The 16,288-nt window shown below is 32.9% G+C and overlaps 1 protein-coding gene across 1 annotated transcript in view; it reads right to left on the reverse strand.

The window, feature by feature from the left end:
• Positions 1-287: 287 nt before the first annotated feature.
• Positions 288-16,288, reverse strand: part of LOC122506758 (protein glass-like) — an 83,442-nt gene continuing 67,441 nt past the window's right edge. The window contains exon 2 of the mRNA XM_043619074.1: positions 288-2,502. Coding sequence (XP_043475009.1) covers positions 928-2,418 — 1,491 coding nt within the window. The 5' untranslated portion in view covers positions 2,419-2,502 and the 3' untranslated portion in view covers positions 288-927. The remainder of the gene's footprint in view (positions 2,503-16,288) is intronic.

Raw genomic sequence — 16,288 nt, forward strand, 5'->3', positions numbered from 1 at the left:
AATTAAAAAACAATGAGTAACAGAGAGACTGAAAATGAAATTAAGAAAAGGAGATACAATATGATAATACTGTTTGACACTGCCTTCAAAAGGACAAGCGCTAACGACAATTTTTTTCCCCAGAGGTCACCAACTTTAATCATTTTATAATATTCACTTTTTAGTGAATAATTTTTTACAATATTTTTCCTTGTACTTTTTGTAGTATATATTTTATAAAAATTTGTTTTTACAGAAATTCGTTTCAGAAATTTTATAAAAATATATTTATCAAGAAATATTTTTTATAAAAATATTACATTTTTCATAAAAATATATTATTTATTTATAACAGTTTTTAGTTAATATAGATATATACTTTTTTCTTTAAATAAAAATATTTTGTTTCTAAAGAAAGATCATGTTTTCTATGAAGACTTATTTTCAATACACGCCAAAGATTATAATTTAACTTTTACTATTTACAATGTGACAACTGAACTGTTTAGAATTTCTGTTCATTTTTACTATTTCCGGAGTAAATTTTACTTTTTCTTTAATTTACTTCGAAAATAGTATAAATGGGCTATAAAAATAAGCAGAACTTTCAGACAGTCTGGGTTTCACTTTGTGAAGAGTAAGTGATTATATTCGTTTTTTGTGTGCGAACTCTAGCGAATAATTTCTTATTACATCCAAATAGAAAACTATTCCTCAGTTTCGAAAGAAATAAAGTTTCTGTAAAAACTTCCGATTACCGAAAATTGACGCAAAATAAAAGAAAATTTTTCCAAAAAGGTACAAAACTTAGCAAACCCGAGGGAATCTCGACCCTGTTACGAAAGACGACAGTCTTTCTAAACTCGATGATCAATCATTTTTTAAAAACTGATCGAATAGACGAGACGAGAATCTAAATTTCGAATCTGGCCGATCCAGGTGACAAGGTCATTCCGTTTTGATAGTGGACGGCGACGCTATTCCTTGCGAGAAAGTCGGACTTTCGGGACCAGTTGCTGGCTCACTCTTGGTCGTTTGAACGTCGTACCTCGCGTGAGTCCTCATGTGCCTGGTGATCATGTCCCTCCGACAGGCTGCGTAGATGCACTGAGGACACTTGTAGGGCTTCTCTCCAGTGTGCGTCCGCTGATGAGTGCTGAGATGGTCGGACCTGCTGAAGACTTGTCCGCAAACTCGACAGGTGTAGGGCTTGACTCCAGTGTGCAACCGCATGTGCCGAGTGAGCATGTCCGACCTGGCAAAGCTGCGCTTGCACACGTCGCAAAGGTAGGCTTTGGCGGACGCGTCCTGGGGACCCTGCCGTCGATGCCGTGACGCCATGTGTTTCGCGAGTCTGTCATGTAGACTGAACATTTGTCCGCAAACCGGACACACGTAGGCGACGTCGGCTCCTGGCGGCATCTCCTCAACGACGGGCGACACTTCGAGGTTGTAGCGCACAGCAACGCTCTCCTTGGTTGTGGGTGAGGCGACGTCGCCCCGAACTACGGGCACGCTGACTGACCCTCGGGTCACGACACCGGGTGGCAGGAGTTGCAGAGCTGGCGGTCGACCCTGAGCCAAGTTCTTCATGGAGAGATCCAAGGGCGAGTCCTGAGGACTCGTGGAGTCATTCTCTAGGTTTATATTCTTCGAAGGATCAGTGGCACGTGGCCTCTTCTCCCAGCCGGGCACGTCCGAGTCGGAGTGACTTCGCTTTCTCGTCATGTCCGGCAAGTACTTGGTGTGCAGATAGTGTTCGAAACTGCACGACGAAGGGGAGACCGGGGTTAGGGGAGTCAGAGTCAAGGGAGTGAGCGGCGTCAACGGCGCCAGTGGTGATGTGGGTGATGAGAGCAACATGGGCGCGGTCGCACAATGGACACATCCACATCCAGAATACATGGGTATCGGTCTCGAATTATGGTTCTGCAGATGACTCGCGTGCTGATGATTCGGACTTGGCAGATTTTGATTGTTGTGATAGTTCTGATTGAGACTTTGATGATTGGGTCGGTTCGGTGGGTTCTTTCGATGATGTGAGTAATGAAGGAGATGATGACTGATTCCGGGTTCCTCTTCGGAGCGGGAGAGGAATTCCTCCTTCTGTCGGAGAGTAGCGAGGAAGCTGTTGCCCGGACTGTCGAGAATGGAACCGGTTGATGACCTCGGCGACCCGAAGATGTCTTCCTCCTCTTCGGAGGGAAGGACTGTTTCCTCGTAGCTGGCGCACTTCGGTGAAACGAGCGGTGAGTTCCGGTGTGCTTGCAAAATATCGACCACCTGCGACAAGCCTTTCCGTTTTCGTGATTTCGACTGATGATTCCGGTTCGCCGTCGCCGCCAGCGTGTTGTTGTTTGTACAGGATGGCGGTGGGGGTTTCGCCGGACCTGGTGGCGCAGCGGCGGCGTCCTCCACAGCGCTCTCGGCCATCGTCATCGAGGATGCGCGGCACCCGCCGCCTGGGCCCCTGATGCCGCCTACTACTCCTCCGTCCACCACCGTTTTGCCGCCCAATTCGTTCTGCAATCAAAAAATTTACTCTTATTAGTGAACAATAGGAAATAATTCAAACTCTTCTAAACCTTTATCGCCATTCATTAAGAATAAAAAAGATTTTTTTCATTTCAAAAATAAGGAAACAACTGAAATTAATGTAAACTACCTTTTTCGATCAGAAATTGTCAATGGTTTTAAAAAAATCTGTCTTTAGAACATGAAAATTAGGAGGAATTTACGAGAAAAACAAAATGCAAATTTATAGAAAATTCAACGAATAACGGAAGAAATACGGTTAATTAAAGAAATTTTAATTAAATTACCGTAATCTAACAACTTCCAGTAATTTATTCTTATTTTTTGTTAATTTAAATTTGAGTTTCATTTCTGGGTTAATTGAGTTTTCGGAGAAACCTATATATGCCCCGTGATTTCATAATCTTGTATCATATTTCTCTAAATTCTTAACCACAATTCTCTACCACCATCGTTTTTATAAACCATTTAAATAACAGAACTGTTTAAAATTGATAATATACACGTTAACGGAATTAAAGGTAAAATCGTTTATAACACATCGGGGAATACATCAGAAAGACTGTGGAGAAATGATGGAACAGGAAAAAGTAAGTTCTATAGACGCGTTGAATTGTCATTGAATGAGTATAGCAGCAGCAGCGGGACAGTATAATGCATTATAAAAAACAATCTCTTGAGAATAAAATTGATTATTCGAGAGACGAAGTTGGAAGAAAAAGTAATAAAGGAGTGAATTTTTTAAAAAGATAATAGCAATGAATAAAAAATTCTCAATAAACGACTAAAACGCCTCTATAATTAATTAAACCTTTTACTACTTTTCATTACATACATTTTCTAATCACTAAACTGAAAAAAAATTCTGGTTGAAATAACCAGAATTTTGATTATTTTCACTAGAATATCGTGTTAAATATACCCTTACTATTTTTTCCGGTTAGATTAACCAGAATTTTAGTTAATTTAATCAGAATTCTGGTTGCAGAACTTTTTTTTAGTGGTAATTTTAACTATTTTTCAAGTATTAACTTCCGAATTTATAATTTATTCTTCACAGTTGCCAAATAATTTATCTTTACAAAACTACTAAATTCCATATAAACTACTTAGTTTTTATCTCAAAAACATCAAACATTTCCAAGTTCATATACTTTGATGAAGTTTTTATTTCAGTTAAAAAATCAAAAAGCTACGATAAATTGAGGAAATTTCGCCTCAATTATAAACTTGCATTATAAGAAATTTTTTGATACAGGTAATTCAACGCCTACGGCGTTAATTTATCATATGAAAGAAGAATTTTAGAGACACCGCCTATCGAATAAAGACAGAGAATGTCTCTGCATATTTGAAATTTAAATATTCGATCAAATAAATCAAAGCATTTCTACTCTTATGCTTGTGTATATTTTTTAAATGCGTTAAACGTCATTAAATTGTAGATGATGGCAAGACTATTCTTTCAAAATAAAAAAAAACTTGTAAACGGGATATTCGAATTGAGAATCAGGTTTATCATATACTAATCAAGTAAAGCCACTTCATCTCATTTTTATAGCTGTGTGAGATTTTTTGTCGTGACTTATCATTCCTGTAAGTTATTATCGTTTTCATTCTATCTCTATTTTTCTTATTCACCTTCACTTCTTTTTTCTTCTCTTCTATTTTGTAAGTTATAGTCGGGAAGCAAACAAAAATTGATCTGCCGTGTCGAACAAAATGATTATGCTAATAAGGAGCAACAGGTGGCGGAAATCGTGTTTTTAGAGGAGGAGTACTTGGGGGGAAAGACTTTTTTATTATTTCACCATCTAACGCGCCAATATCGCTTTCACGAAATTTGCAAGAATGAGTCAGAGCCTTCTCTGATGATCCACCGACGAAAGGGGATTTAAATGTCTGTGCTTCATTTTTCTTTTTAAATTACTTTACAATATTGCGGGTGAGGTCTAAATAACTACAGTATAGATTCTGGGTTAAATAAAGGTATAAATTTCTAGATTTATTTCATGTTAGCGAATAAAATTGAACGCCTTTATAATTGCATAAAAATAAATCGTTTATTGCTTTATTCTCCTGAATAATTGCTTCCTCATTGAAAGAATTTTTTAGCATTTTTAAAATTTCATTAACATTAACTGTAATTATTTAACACCATATATAAACGTTTTATTTTTGTCTGTTTTTTAAATTTTCATTTTATATTGTATGAATATGTTAATTAAGATATAAAGCTAATTAGTTTTAATTTTTTTAAACATGTGTATCGTTTAATGATTGTTTTCGTGTCGTGAAACTCAATATTTATATGTATGTATGTGCGTATCGTCCAGTGTTTAAAAAAAAGAGACAACTTGTTTCTGACACAGTATAATTAAAGGGAAAAAGACGTAGAAATCGTGCAAAAAAGCAGCTTTAGGATCTTGAGACTTTAACTTTCAGTTATTGATCTTGTTGCGCTACACGTGGTCGAATCATTAATAATCAATGCGTAGGAGGCACGTGGTTGTCAATAATATACATGTATATAGCGGAGTAATTTCCTCGCTCACAACATGGAACGCCAAGTTCCAGTTTGCAATATAATATTCTGGATCGCGAGTTTAGAGCCTTAGAACAAATCCATGCACGGTAGCTGATATTACGAGATCAGTGGAGCAGTTAATGATCACTCTTAAGCATGCAGAAGGCTTGGCTCGAGGAAAAATCTTCGAGAGCACGGCATATATATATATATATATATATATATATAAATGTACGAGAAACAGCGGAAATCAGTCTTCAGCTATTTCTCGGTGGTAATTTATGTTTGAGTGCGCGAAGCGAAAGCTTTTAAAGAAGCGCGCTCATAAAATAAGTTATTTAATAAAAATTCAACTCGAAATTGGTACTTTTTTCAATCAAAAGTACAAAGCGTATAATAATTATTACTATTTTTATTAAATGAAACACTGGAAAAAAATTTTCAAACCAATATATTATATTGCTTCCAAGACGCCACTTAATAAAATCAGGAAATTCCTTAGCTCCCCCTATGTCGCAATGACGAGAAAAAATTTCAGTAAATTTGAAACTCTTCTTAGGTTTTACAAATCATTTTTACCGATAACAATTACATACAGTGTTTTTCTTTCTATTTAGAAAAATATTTTTATTTTTACTTATGAAAAGGTTTTTCTGATAGAGAAAGTCGTCTTATTTGCTGTTGGAAAAAATTTACAATATCAATTTATAAAAACAAGAATGTTTGCGAATATAAAAAGAGTCGAGCGGTAAAAGTTGAAAGAGACAAACAATTTTTTCATTTTATTTTGATTTTTCACGTCTGTGGTTTTTTCTGCGAGCATGCGACAGACGTACAACAAATACCAAGGAGCCAACAATGTGTTCAGAAGAAACGAATCGGAATAATATTCTATTCCACAAATCTAGTTCGCTAGGGATTATATTGTTAATTCATACGGAAAACAGGTCTTGTAAAGTGGTCTCAAGATTCAAGACATTGAACGGAAGTTCTATCCGAACTGAAAATAAAAGTCGTAATTCAACAAGAACGACTTATTTATGCCATTTGCCTACAGCGTCGACGAAAAAGCAGAACTGTCTTAATTTGCGGGAAGTGACGTTTTCTGAAAAGAAACCTGCTCAAAGCGTTTGCAATCACTATTCGACTTTACTTTATTGCCCACAGTTTGCGTTTCAATTACAGAATTATCGAAAGTACCCAATGGGAAAATTACAACTAGCGGAGTACTGCGCCAGCACTGGCAGTACTAGCAGCTACGCTGACAGACAGCACTGGCATAACTCTGGGATGATAACGCTGTCTAGCGCTGCCAGACAGCGCTGGCGCAGTACTGGACCAGTGCTGGCTGAGAATATTGCCGCAATAAATGCCGTATTGTTATTAATTAGTCGTAAATTAATAATTATAAATAATTTAACAACAAAATGGTAAATAATATTAGTAAATAGTTATTATTCATAAAATATTTCTCTTCTTAAAGAAATTGTATAAAAGATGGAGACTAACAATGGATATAGTAAATGAAGTGTAAAAAATGGTTTATAACATTTAAAAATTAAATAATAAACAATTACAGTAAGTGTGATTTTCATATTTTAGTACCTAACGATTGGAATCTAGAAATATCGCAAACCTATGAAAATAAACAAAATTGCTGACGAGGGGAATCGAACCTACGACCTACGGACTAACAGACTAACGCTCTAACCACTATGCTAACGACACATGTGTACAGTAAAGTATTAATATCTCAGTACCATTCAGACATACAATTATTGAGTCAAAGATGAGAAAAAATAGGGATACGTTAGAAATAATAAATTGAAATAAAATAAATGAAACTAAATTTTTAAAAATTAAATTACTTTACTTATTGCATTTAACATTTTACGTAATTCTTAAATTACGTGGTAATTTTTTAATAATTTTTTATTCGTAGTAAGAAGTATAATAGTATTTTAATAGGAACCAAATTATTATTGAGATTAAAGTTTAAATTTTGTTTATAATTTTAATTTGTTTAAATAATTTATTATTTACAAAATTAGACAATTGTGTTAAATTGTTATTATTAAATTTAATAAGAATAAAAAATGAACAACTGAAAAGTAAAATATTAATTTTTTTCAATAAATTTATATTTATAAACATTTATAAACTTTTTTTATAATTTTTTTCAAGTTTATGTCAAAAAAGCAATGTTGGCAAAGAGCGTTGTGAACAATTTTTCTATACTCAGCCAACACTTGCCGCCGTGGCTTGTCCAAGCTTTGGCGAAACAAAAATTCTGTACTGCGCCAGCACTAATTGTCGAGGCTCGGCTAGACTACGCCGAACAATCGTCTGAGTACTAAGCCAGTGGTGAACATCACCATGTTAAGCAAGTAAATTTATATTGTCACGATAGGAATCAATCTTGTAACGAGAAAAAATTTGTTTAACTCTTCTACCATCGAAACAAGAATTACAGTTTGTAATTTCCTATCAAATTAAAATAAAACAAGATAATTATAGTAATTTAAGGAGGTTCTATCGCTTGACGCAGCTAGTCAAAACAGTGACAAATATTTAATGATTTGACTCACTTGGTAACGTAAAACGTTTGGCAACGCCGAATTATTTCTAACCTGTGATGAAAATTATCATTTAAATTTCGCGCTCAAATTTAATGTGTATAGTGCATGCAACGTTGCCAAACGTTATAAGTGTTGTTTATATTATCAGATGAAACGTAAATTTTGTTTACAAATTGATTTATTGTAAATCTCACAGGTACCTATTGACAACTGTTTTTTCAGATATGTAATTATTGCATATCGGTTTAGTATTTAAAAAATTTAGAACAATATCTGTTCATTTAATAATTTGCAGTATGTAAATATATATGACAAACTACTCAATTCCCATAAGACTCAATGTTAAATGTTGAAAACCAAAAATGTTTATAACTTTTTTTATAGGTACCTAGAGGTCACAAAAATTTAACTACGCCTTTATATTAACTTTATCTAGCTGCTCATCAAGTTTTATCAAAATCTGTTCATTAAATCAATTATCGATAGAACCTTCTTAAGAAACAAACGAAAAGTCGATATTAAAATGAATGTTGACATTTATCATTGAGATAGAAAGAAGATGCGACTAAGAAGAGAGTAAGTGAAATGATGGTGAATTAATTTCTGGAGTGGGTCCGAGCAATTTTCTCGTAAATCGTAAGTATATTTTTCTTTTGCAAGCGCGCGGCATTGCCTCCGAGATGCCCAAAGAGGAATTTGCTTCCCGGAGAGGAGAGTGAGAGAGGGTGAGGAATGCCTCCGGGAGGCACCTGTAATCTGTAACCGCTGCTCGACGGGAGGAGTAGAACAGGTTGAGACACGATGGGCGTGGGTGGGGCGGTTGATCTTTCTCTCCCGCTCACACACACATATACGATCTCTCGTGAGGTCTCCTGATCGAGTGACAGCCTCGAAACAACTCTGAGCAAAATTTTTGTCTTACAAAAGACAAAAGCAATGAATTAATTTCATAACTATTGATGATATTCTTCTTCATAAAAAATTATGAATTTGTGGTAAAAATCACTAATTTTCCACTGGATCAGTACAGGTAGTTTTGACTTGCAGATATATAATTAAAAATTTCGGACTAAGAATGAGTCCGAAATCTTATTAATTTATTTAATCAACAGTGCGGTGCTATTGAACTATAAAAGTTAAGAGTTAACATTTTTTTAGAGTACACAGTCATTATCGGTTAATGTAATAATTTACATTGACTGTCAACAACCATAAACTGAAACAGATTTCAGCGTCAAAAACTATATATTTTCAATATGAAAATGTCATTGTTGACATCAAGTACTGAATTTAAAAAGTTATATTGACTACCAAAAAGTAGTAAAAAGAACTAAGAATGTAGTTGGTGTAATCAGATTTTTTAATTTTGTTCTTGTAATTTAACTACTTTTTTTAGTCATCTGAACTATTATTCTTTAAGTATATCAGAAGTAGTAAAACCAATTACACAAAAATTGTTAGCAAAACTAAAAAAGTAATTAATTTAACAATACTTTCCACTCAACTATAGGTAATAATTTATAGTAGTTGAAGATTTGAACCAAATTTATCTTATCGCTATTTCATATTTAGAGGGTAGAAGTTACCAACGTTTACATCGACGAAATAAAAAGAAAAAAATTATATCAGCAATTTCTGACAAAAAATTTCTGTAAAGACAATGTGTCATCGCTAACTTTACAAATCTCCTGAAACTATAATTGTACAAAATTTACGGTACATTAAATTAATAAATTGTAGATATATTGAAATAAAAAATAGATAATCTACAATATTGTTTCATTTAGAAAATATAGGATTCAGTTGATCTCGTGCATGACTCGAAGCTGTCGCTAGACGCGTTACATTGCCGTAGAATTTCTTGCGAGTCAAGTGTTCGTGAGTTGAGGGGCAAAAGCGCCGGTGCTCGGGCAAATCGCTACCAAAAAACAAGCAGGGCTACCGAAGTGCCACGATGGCCACGGACACTGAAGAAGAAGAAGAAGAAGAAGAAGAAGAAGAAGAAGAAGAAGAAGAAGAAGAAGAAGAAGAAGAAGAAGAAGAAGAAGAAGCAGTGCACACGATTCTCGATAATCGAGACTTAAGAACAACGGTCACTGCCTTTTATTGACAACGAAATAATCAAATATAGAAAGCCATATTTACAGCGTTTGACTAATACTTCGAGAGAATACCAAACACATTGCAAGTTGCTTAAAAACTCATAAAAGATATTTTCTAACTTAATTAAAAGTTTAGCAAGCAATTATTTTTTATTTAATTCTTTATTTTCGAAAAACAGAAGCACAAGAATAGCAGATGTTATGTGGTGAGTGAGGTTTTATCAACCATTGATTAATCCCCAAATGGGGATTGGCTGTAACTAAACGATGCGGTAATTTGTGCGTCGCGAGTGCCGCGGTTGACAGCACTTCGTGGGGTTGATTTAAGAAGCGCGTCTCTCTCATTTGTCTTCCTTAGAACCGATTTCCCCCACGAGTGGTTGACAGTCAACTGTCCCAGCATCTTTCCGAGAATCGCGTCTTGACGTTTTTTTCCTCTCATCTCGATCGCCCATAGACGCCGATCAAAGTAACCACAACACTCACGTTTCTCAGTATAACGTTATACACCTTTATATAATTTTCCAACTCCCCAATTTTTATTTATTTGCTCCGAATGTTGAAAACAAACTAACCGATTTTTTTCCTCCGATTGGAAATTATTCCTGCACCTGTCATTGTTGAGAGAGAAATTTATTTTTCTGATTCGTGTGTTAAAAGTAAAAACATCTTTCCCCAATAATGTTTTTAAATCTTTATCACTACTATGACATCGATGACGCAAATGACGTAATTTAATTTACTTTAGTACTGTAATGAAGTTTATTTCGCAAACGAGATGTAAGCGTCTGCCGAAAAGTGAACATGGGCGGTGGGTGACTTTTATTGGCGAATTTATTTCGGGAAAATTCATTTCGAGATTTATCTCGGAAAAATTAATTTCAGACAATTAATGTATGGCTCGCTACCAAGTTTCGGGAGTTGGCAACAAGCGTTAATGGTTTCTTATGTCACCATAAATTTCATTGTATTTAGCCACGCACCATTCTGCGGTACTAAAGCTCGGATGCGTTTTAATTATAAATTTACACTCTGTGTGTGCGTGTATGTATGACGTAGAATGCTTTCAGATCACTAAAGCCAAGCAACAGTTATCTATCAATGAAACGACTCTTCGTTCATCCCTTATTTCCCATTTTCCCCCATGATACGAATTTTAATTCAAATTTTATCATGTAATTTAATAATAGTCATTGTTACGAGAAAAACATTCCACTTAATCTATGTTATGCTAATTTTTAACATACGCAATAGAACCCCTGCGTGATTGAGATATGCAAACAGGATCATTCAGGCCTTCATAATAAAGATCTTACCGCAATTCGGAATTAGGAAATTATTATATTTTTTTAATATTATTGAATTTATCACTTGGTGAAATTATATTAATATATATACGAAGTTATCAATCCTCCAAGTCAATCAATCGATTGATTGACTTGGAGGATTGATAACTTCGTATATATATTATTATATTTTTTATTATCAGAAGGGTGTATTAAAGTTTAATTAAAAAACAAAAAATTATGTAATCGAGGATCGTTTATGAAGAGAGGAGGTGACCTTTCTTGGAATTTTTGAGTTTAACAAAGTCCAATGAATGCAGAGGATAGTGAAGTACATAGCATTAGTGACGGCAGCATGAGGATCGTTCGAGAGACGTAATCTTGTAATTGTGAGTTAATTCGAGTCTGGCAGGCGACAGCGAAGGAACGCAAGTGTGGGCGATTCTTGAGGCTGTCTCATCAGACAAGAGTGGTTTTCTTCGTCGCCAATAGCTTCTAGAATCTAGTGGATTTCCTCTGCCAAACGATATCGAAAGGATTATATTATTAAATTTATTTTTCATTACTATGTGAATGTATAGGAATTGACATCTTAAAATCGACTACATGTTTCGAAGATGGTTTAGAACAAAAAGTATTCAACGAAAAAAGTGTTATTAGTTGTTACTACTGGCTTATGTTTTACGCATTTATGTCCTTCATGACTCGACGCTTTACAGCTTTAAAAAACTCAAGTAACCAATGCCGCAGTTTTATAATTTATGACGCTCTCTGTGCCTTCCGCACCTTCCTTCAGACTTAAGTACCGAATAAAAAGCGCAAAAGAAACTTCCTTTTACTACCGGCACGCATTGATTTTGAATTACTTTCGAAGAAGAAAAAAACAAACAATTCCAGCTACTTTAACATTTAATTTATAACGCACTTTCATCTAAAACTTTAACAATTTATTTTATTGAAAAATTTATTATCAATCTCAAAATACATCAATTGTCAAATAAATCTTTTAATACTGGAAACATTTTTCGAATAATTTCCAGTAAATATTAATTAAAAGAAAACAATTCAAGTAATTTATACCACTTATTATTAATATCCAAGTTTAAAAATATTTCTACTTTTAAGAAGAAGAAAAAATTAGTGGCAATGAAAAAAATCTCCCGTTTATGCTAATTTTCTCGAATAGTGACCTAATATTTATTTCATAATAATTCAGAGCCGTGAGTGGAAGCGTCAATTTTGAGCAAACGATGCGTAGCAATGTTGTTGAGCAATTTGCATCTTTTTTTCTTTGTTCCGGCGAAGCGGACAAGAAGAACCAAACAGAGATGCTGTACCCAGTTGGTCCATTAGGGCACATTTCTACAGACGAGAAGATACGATCGCGTACCAACTACATGATAGACTACTTGTATAATAACCGCAGCCACATGATGAGTGGCCGACGTAAATTAGTCGGCACGTAAATTAACCGCCCCCGAGCAGTCGACGGTAATTTAATGTAAAATAATATCACTGCCAGACACCCAAGTAAAACTTTCGAGTTCAGAGAAAAAAAATTAGAAAAATATATACATATTGAGAAAAAAGAAAAAATGGTTGTAAACAGAGAAAGGGAGAAATGAGAACAAAAAATACAAAACTAAAAATAATGAGGCCTGTGTAAAAAATAAAGAGGAATTAAAACTATACTTTGTCCCTCCGATCACAAGCCTAACAAAAGTCGCGTGCCGTGCATTTATTTAGCAATCGGGTCGAAACGATTAACCTTAACACTAGGACCGACGGAGCCTTGTTAATTATTAATTTCAAGGCAGCTACCATCCTCGCTTTTTATTGTTTCTGGATTCATTAGATTCTAACTATCCGCACAGGTAGGTAAACCTACAAGTACCACTTTCACAAAAAAAATTTTTTTTTATACCAGAATTAAGAACTAATTTAGTGCTAATTTAGTAACATATTTAAAAATTTAGAGCTGCTAAACTTTTTAAAAAAACGTATGGTACTGCCAGCTTGACGTATAGCTACAAGTACCATACCCTAAAAAATAACAATTTTTAAAAAACTTTTCCACAGGAATTTAGAACTAATTTAGTGCTCTAACATAGCATTAAAAAGAATTTTCCAAAAACTACCCTTAATCTCAAAAACTACCTAACGAAAAAAAAATATTTTTTCAAAATTTTTTTCACAGAAATTTAGAACTAATTTAGTGCTCTCACATAGAATTAAAAGGATTATTTTATAAAAACTACCCTTAACCTCAAAAACTACCTAATAAAAATTAAGAAACAAATTTTAAAAAAAAATTTTTCGATAGAATTTTAAAGCTAATAAAGTTTTCAAACTTAGTACTGAAAGATGTTTTCCAAAAACTAATTTTAACCTGAGCTAATTTAGTGCTCAAACAATGCACAAGAAAAATTTTCCACAAAACTACCTTTTACCTCAAAAACTTCAAGAAAACAAAGACATAATTATTTCTTAAAAATTTTTTCAGAGCAATTTAGAGATAATTTTGTGCTCAAGAATAGAAATTAAAAGTAATTCACAAAAACTACCTTTTACCTCAAAAACTATCTACAGGAATTTAAAAGGCACATATTTCCAAAATTCTATTCATAGGATTTTAGAACCAATTTAGTGCTCTAACATAGCATTAAAAAGAATTTTCCAAAAACTACCCTTAATCTCAAAACTACCTAACGAAAAAAAAAAATATTTTTTCAAAATTTTTTTCACAGAAATTTAGAACTAATTTAGTGCTCCCACATAGAATTAAAAGGAGTATTTTACAAAAACTACCCTTAACCTCAAAAACTACCTAGCAAACATAAAAATGTATATTTTTTCAAAACTTTTTTCAATTGAATTTAGAGCTAATTTAGTGCTCTAACAGAGCATTAAAAAGAATTTTCTAAAAAATACTCCTAACCTAAAAAAGTAGACAAAGGAAATAAAAAGGCATTTTTTAAAATTCTTTTTTCACAACAATTTAGAACTAATTAAGTGCTAATTTACTACCATATATAAAAATTTAGAGCTGTTAAACTTCTTAAGGAAATGTATAGTACTACATATGCTTGACGTATAGCTCCAAGTACCATACCCTAAAAAATAACAATTTTTAAAAAACTTTTCCACAGGAATTTAGAACTAATTTAGTGCTTATCTAGTACGATATATAAAAAATTAGAGCTGTTAAATTTTTTAAGAAAACGTATGGTACTACATATGCTTGACGTATAGCTACAAGTACCATACCCTAAAAAAAATGAATTTTTAAAAAACTTTTCCACAGGAATTTAGAACTAATTTAGTGCTAATTTAGTACCATATATAAAAATTTAGAGCTGTTAAACTTCTTAAGGAAACGTATGGTACTACATATGCTTGACGTATAGCTACAAGTACCATACCCTAAAAAAAATGAATTTTTAAAAAACTTTTTCACAGGAATTTAGAACTAATTTAGTGCTTATCTAGTACGATATATAAAAAATTAGAGCTGTTAAATTTTTTAAGAAAACGTATGGTACTACATATGCTTGACGTATAGCTACAAGTACCATACCCTAAAAAAAATGAATTTTTAAAAAACTTTTTCACAGGAATTTAGAACTAATTTAGTGCTTATCTAGTACGATATATAAAAAATTAGAGCTGTTAAACTTCTTAAGGGAACGTATGGTACTACATATGCTTGACGTATAGCTACAAGTACCATACCTTAAAAAATAACAATTTTTAAAAAACTTTTCCACAGGAATTTAGAACTAATTTAGTGCTTATCTAGTACGATATATAAAAAATTAGAGCTGTTAAATTTTTAAAGAAAACGTATGGTACTACATATGCTTGACGTATAGCTACAAGTACCATACCCTAAAAAATATGAATTTTTAAAAAACTTTTTCACAGGATTTTAGAACTAATTTAGTGCTAATTTAGTACCATATATAAAAATTTAGAGCTGTTAAACTTCTTAAGGAAACGTATGGTACTACATATGCTTGACGTATAGCTACAAGTACCATACCCTAAAAAAATGAATTTTTAAAAAACTTTTTCACAGGAATTTAGAACTAATTTAGTGCTTATCTAGTACGATATATAAAAAATTAGAGCTGTTAAATTTTTTAAGAAAACGTATGGTACTACATATGCTTGACGTATAGCTACAAGTACCATACCCTAAAAAAATGAATTTTTAAAAAACTTTTTCACAGGAATTTAGAACTAATTTAGTGCTTATCTAGTACGATATATAAAAAATTAGAGCTGTTAAATTTTTTAAGAAAACGTATGGTACTACATATGCTTGACGTATAGCTACAAGTACCATACCTTAAAAAATAACAATTTTTAAAAAACTTTTCCACAGGAATTTAGAACTAATTTAGTGCTAATTTAGTACCATATATAAAAATTTAGAGCTGTTAAACTTCTTAAGGAAACGTATGGTACTACATATGCTTGACGTATAGCTACAAGTACCATACCCTAAAAAATATGAATTTTTAAAAAACTTTTTCACAGGATTTTAGAACTAATTTAGTGCTAATTTAGTACCATATATAAAAATTTAGAGCTGTTAAATTTTTTAAGAAAACGTATGGTACTACATATGCTTGACGTATAGCCACAAGTACCATACCTTAAAAAATAACAATTTTTAAAAAACTTTTCCACAGGAATTTAGAAGTAATTTAGTGCTAATTTAGTACCATATATAAAAATTTAGAGCTGTTAAACTTCTTAAGGAAACGTATGGTACTACATATGCTTGACGTATAGCTACAAGTACCATACCCTAAAAAATATGAATTTTTAAAAAACTTTTTCACAGGATTTTAGAACTAATTTAGTGCTAATTTAGTACCATATATAAAAATTTAGAGCTGTTAAACTTCTTAAGGGAACGTATGGTACTACATATGCTTGACGTATAGCTACAAGTACCATACCCTAAAAAATATGAATTTTTAAAAAACTTTTTCACAGGATTTTAGAACTAATTTAGTGCTAATTTAGTACCATATATAAAAATTTAGAGCTGTTAAACTTCTTAAGGAAACGTATGGTACTACATATGCTTGACGTATAGCTACAAGTACCATACCCTAAAAAATATGAATTTTTAAAAAACTTTTTCACAGGATTTTAGAACTAATTTAGTGCTAATTTAGTACCATATATAAAAATTTAGAGCTGTTAAACTTCTTAAGGAAACGTATGGTACTACATATGCTTGACGTATAGCTACAAGTACCATAC

The sequence above is a fragment of the Leptopilina heterotoma genome, unplaced genomic scaffold (assembly GCF_015476425.1).
Source record: "Leptopilina heterotoma isolate Lh14 unplaced genomic scaffold, ASM1547642v1 Lhet_430, whole genome shotgun sequence".
NCBI lineage: Eukaryota > Metazoa > Arthropoda > Insecta > Hymenoptera > Figitidae > Leptopilina > Leptopilina heterotoma.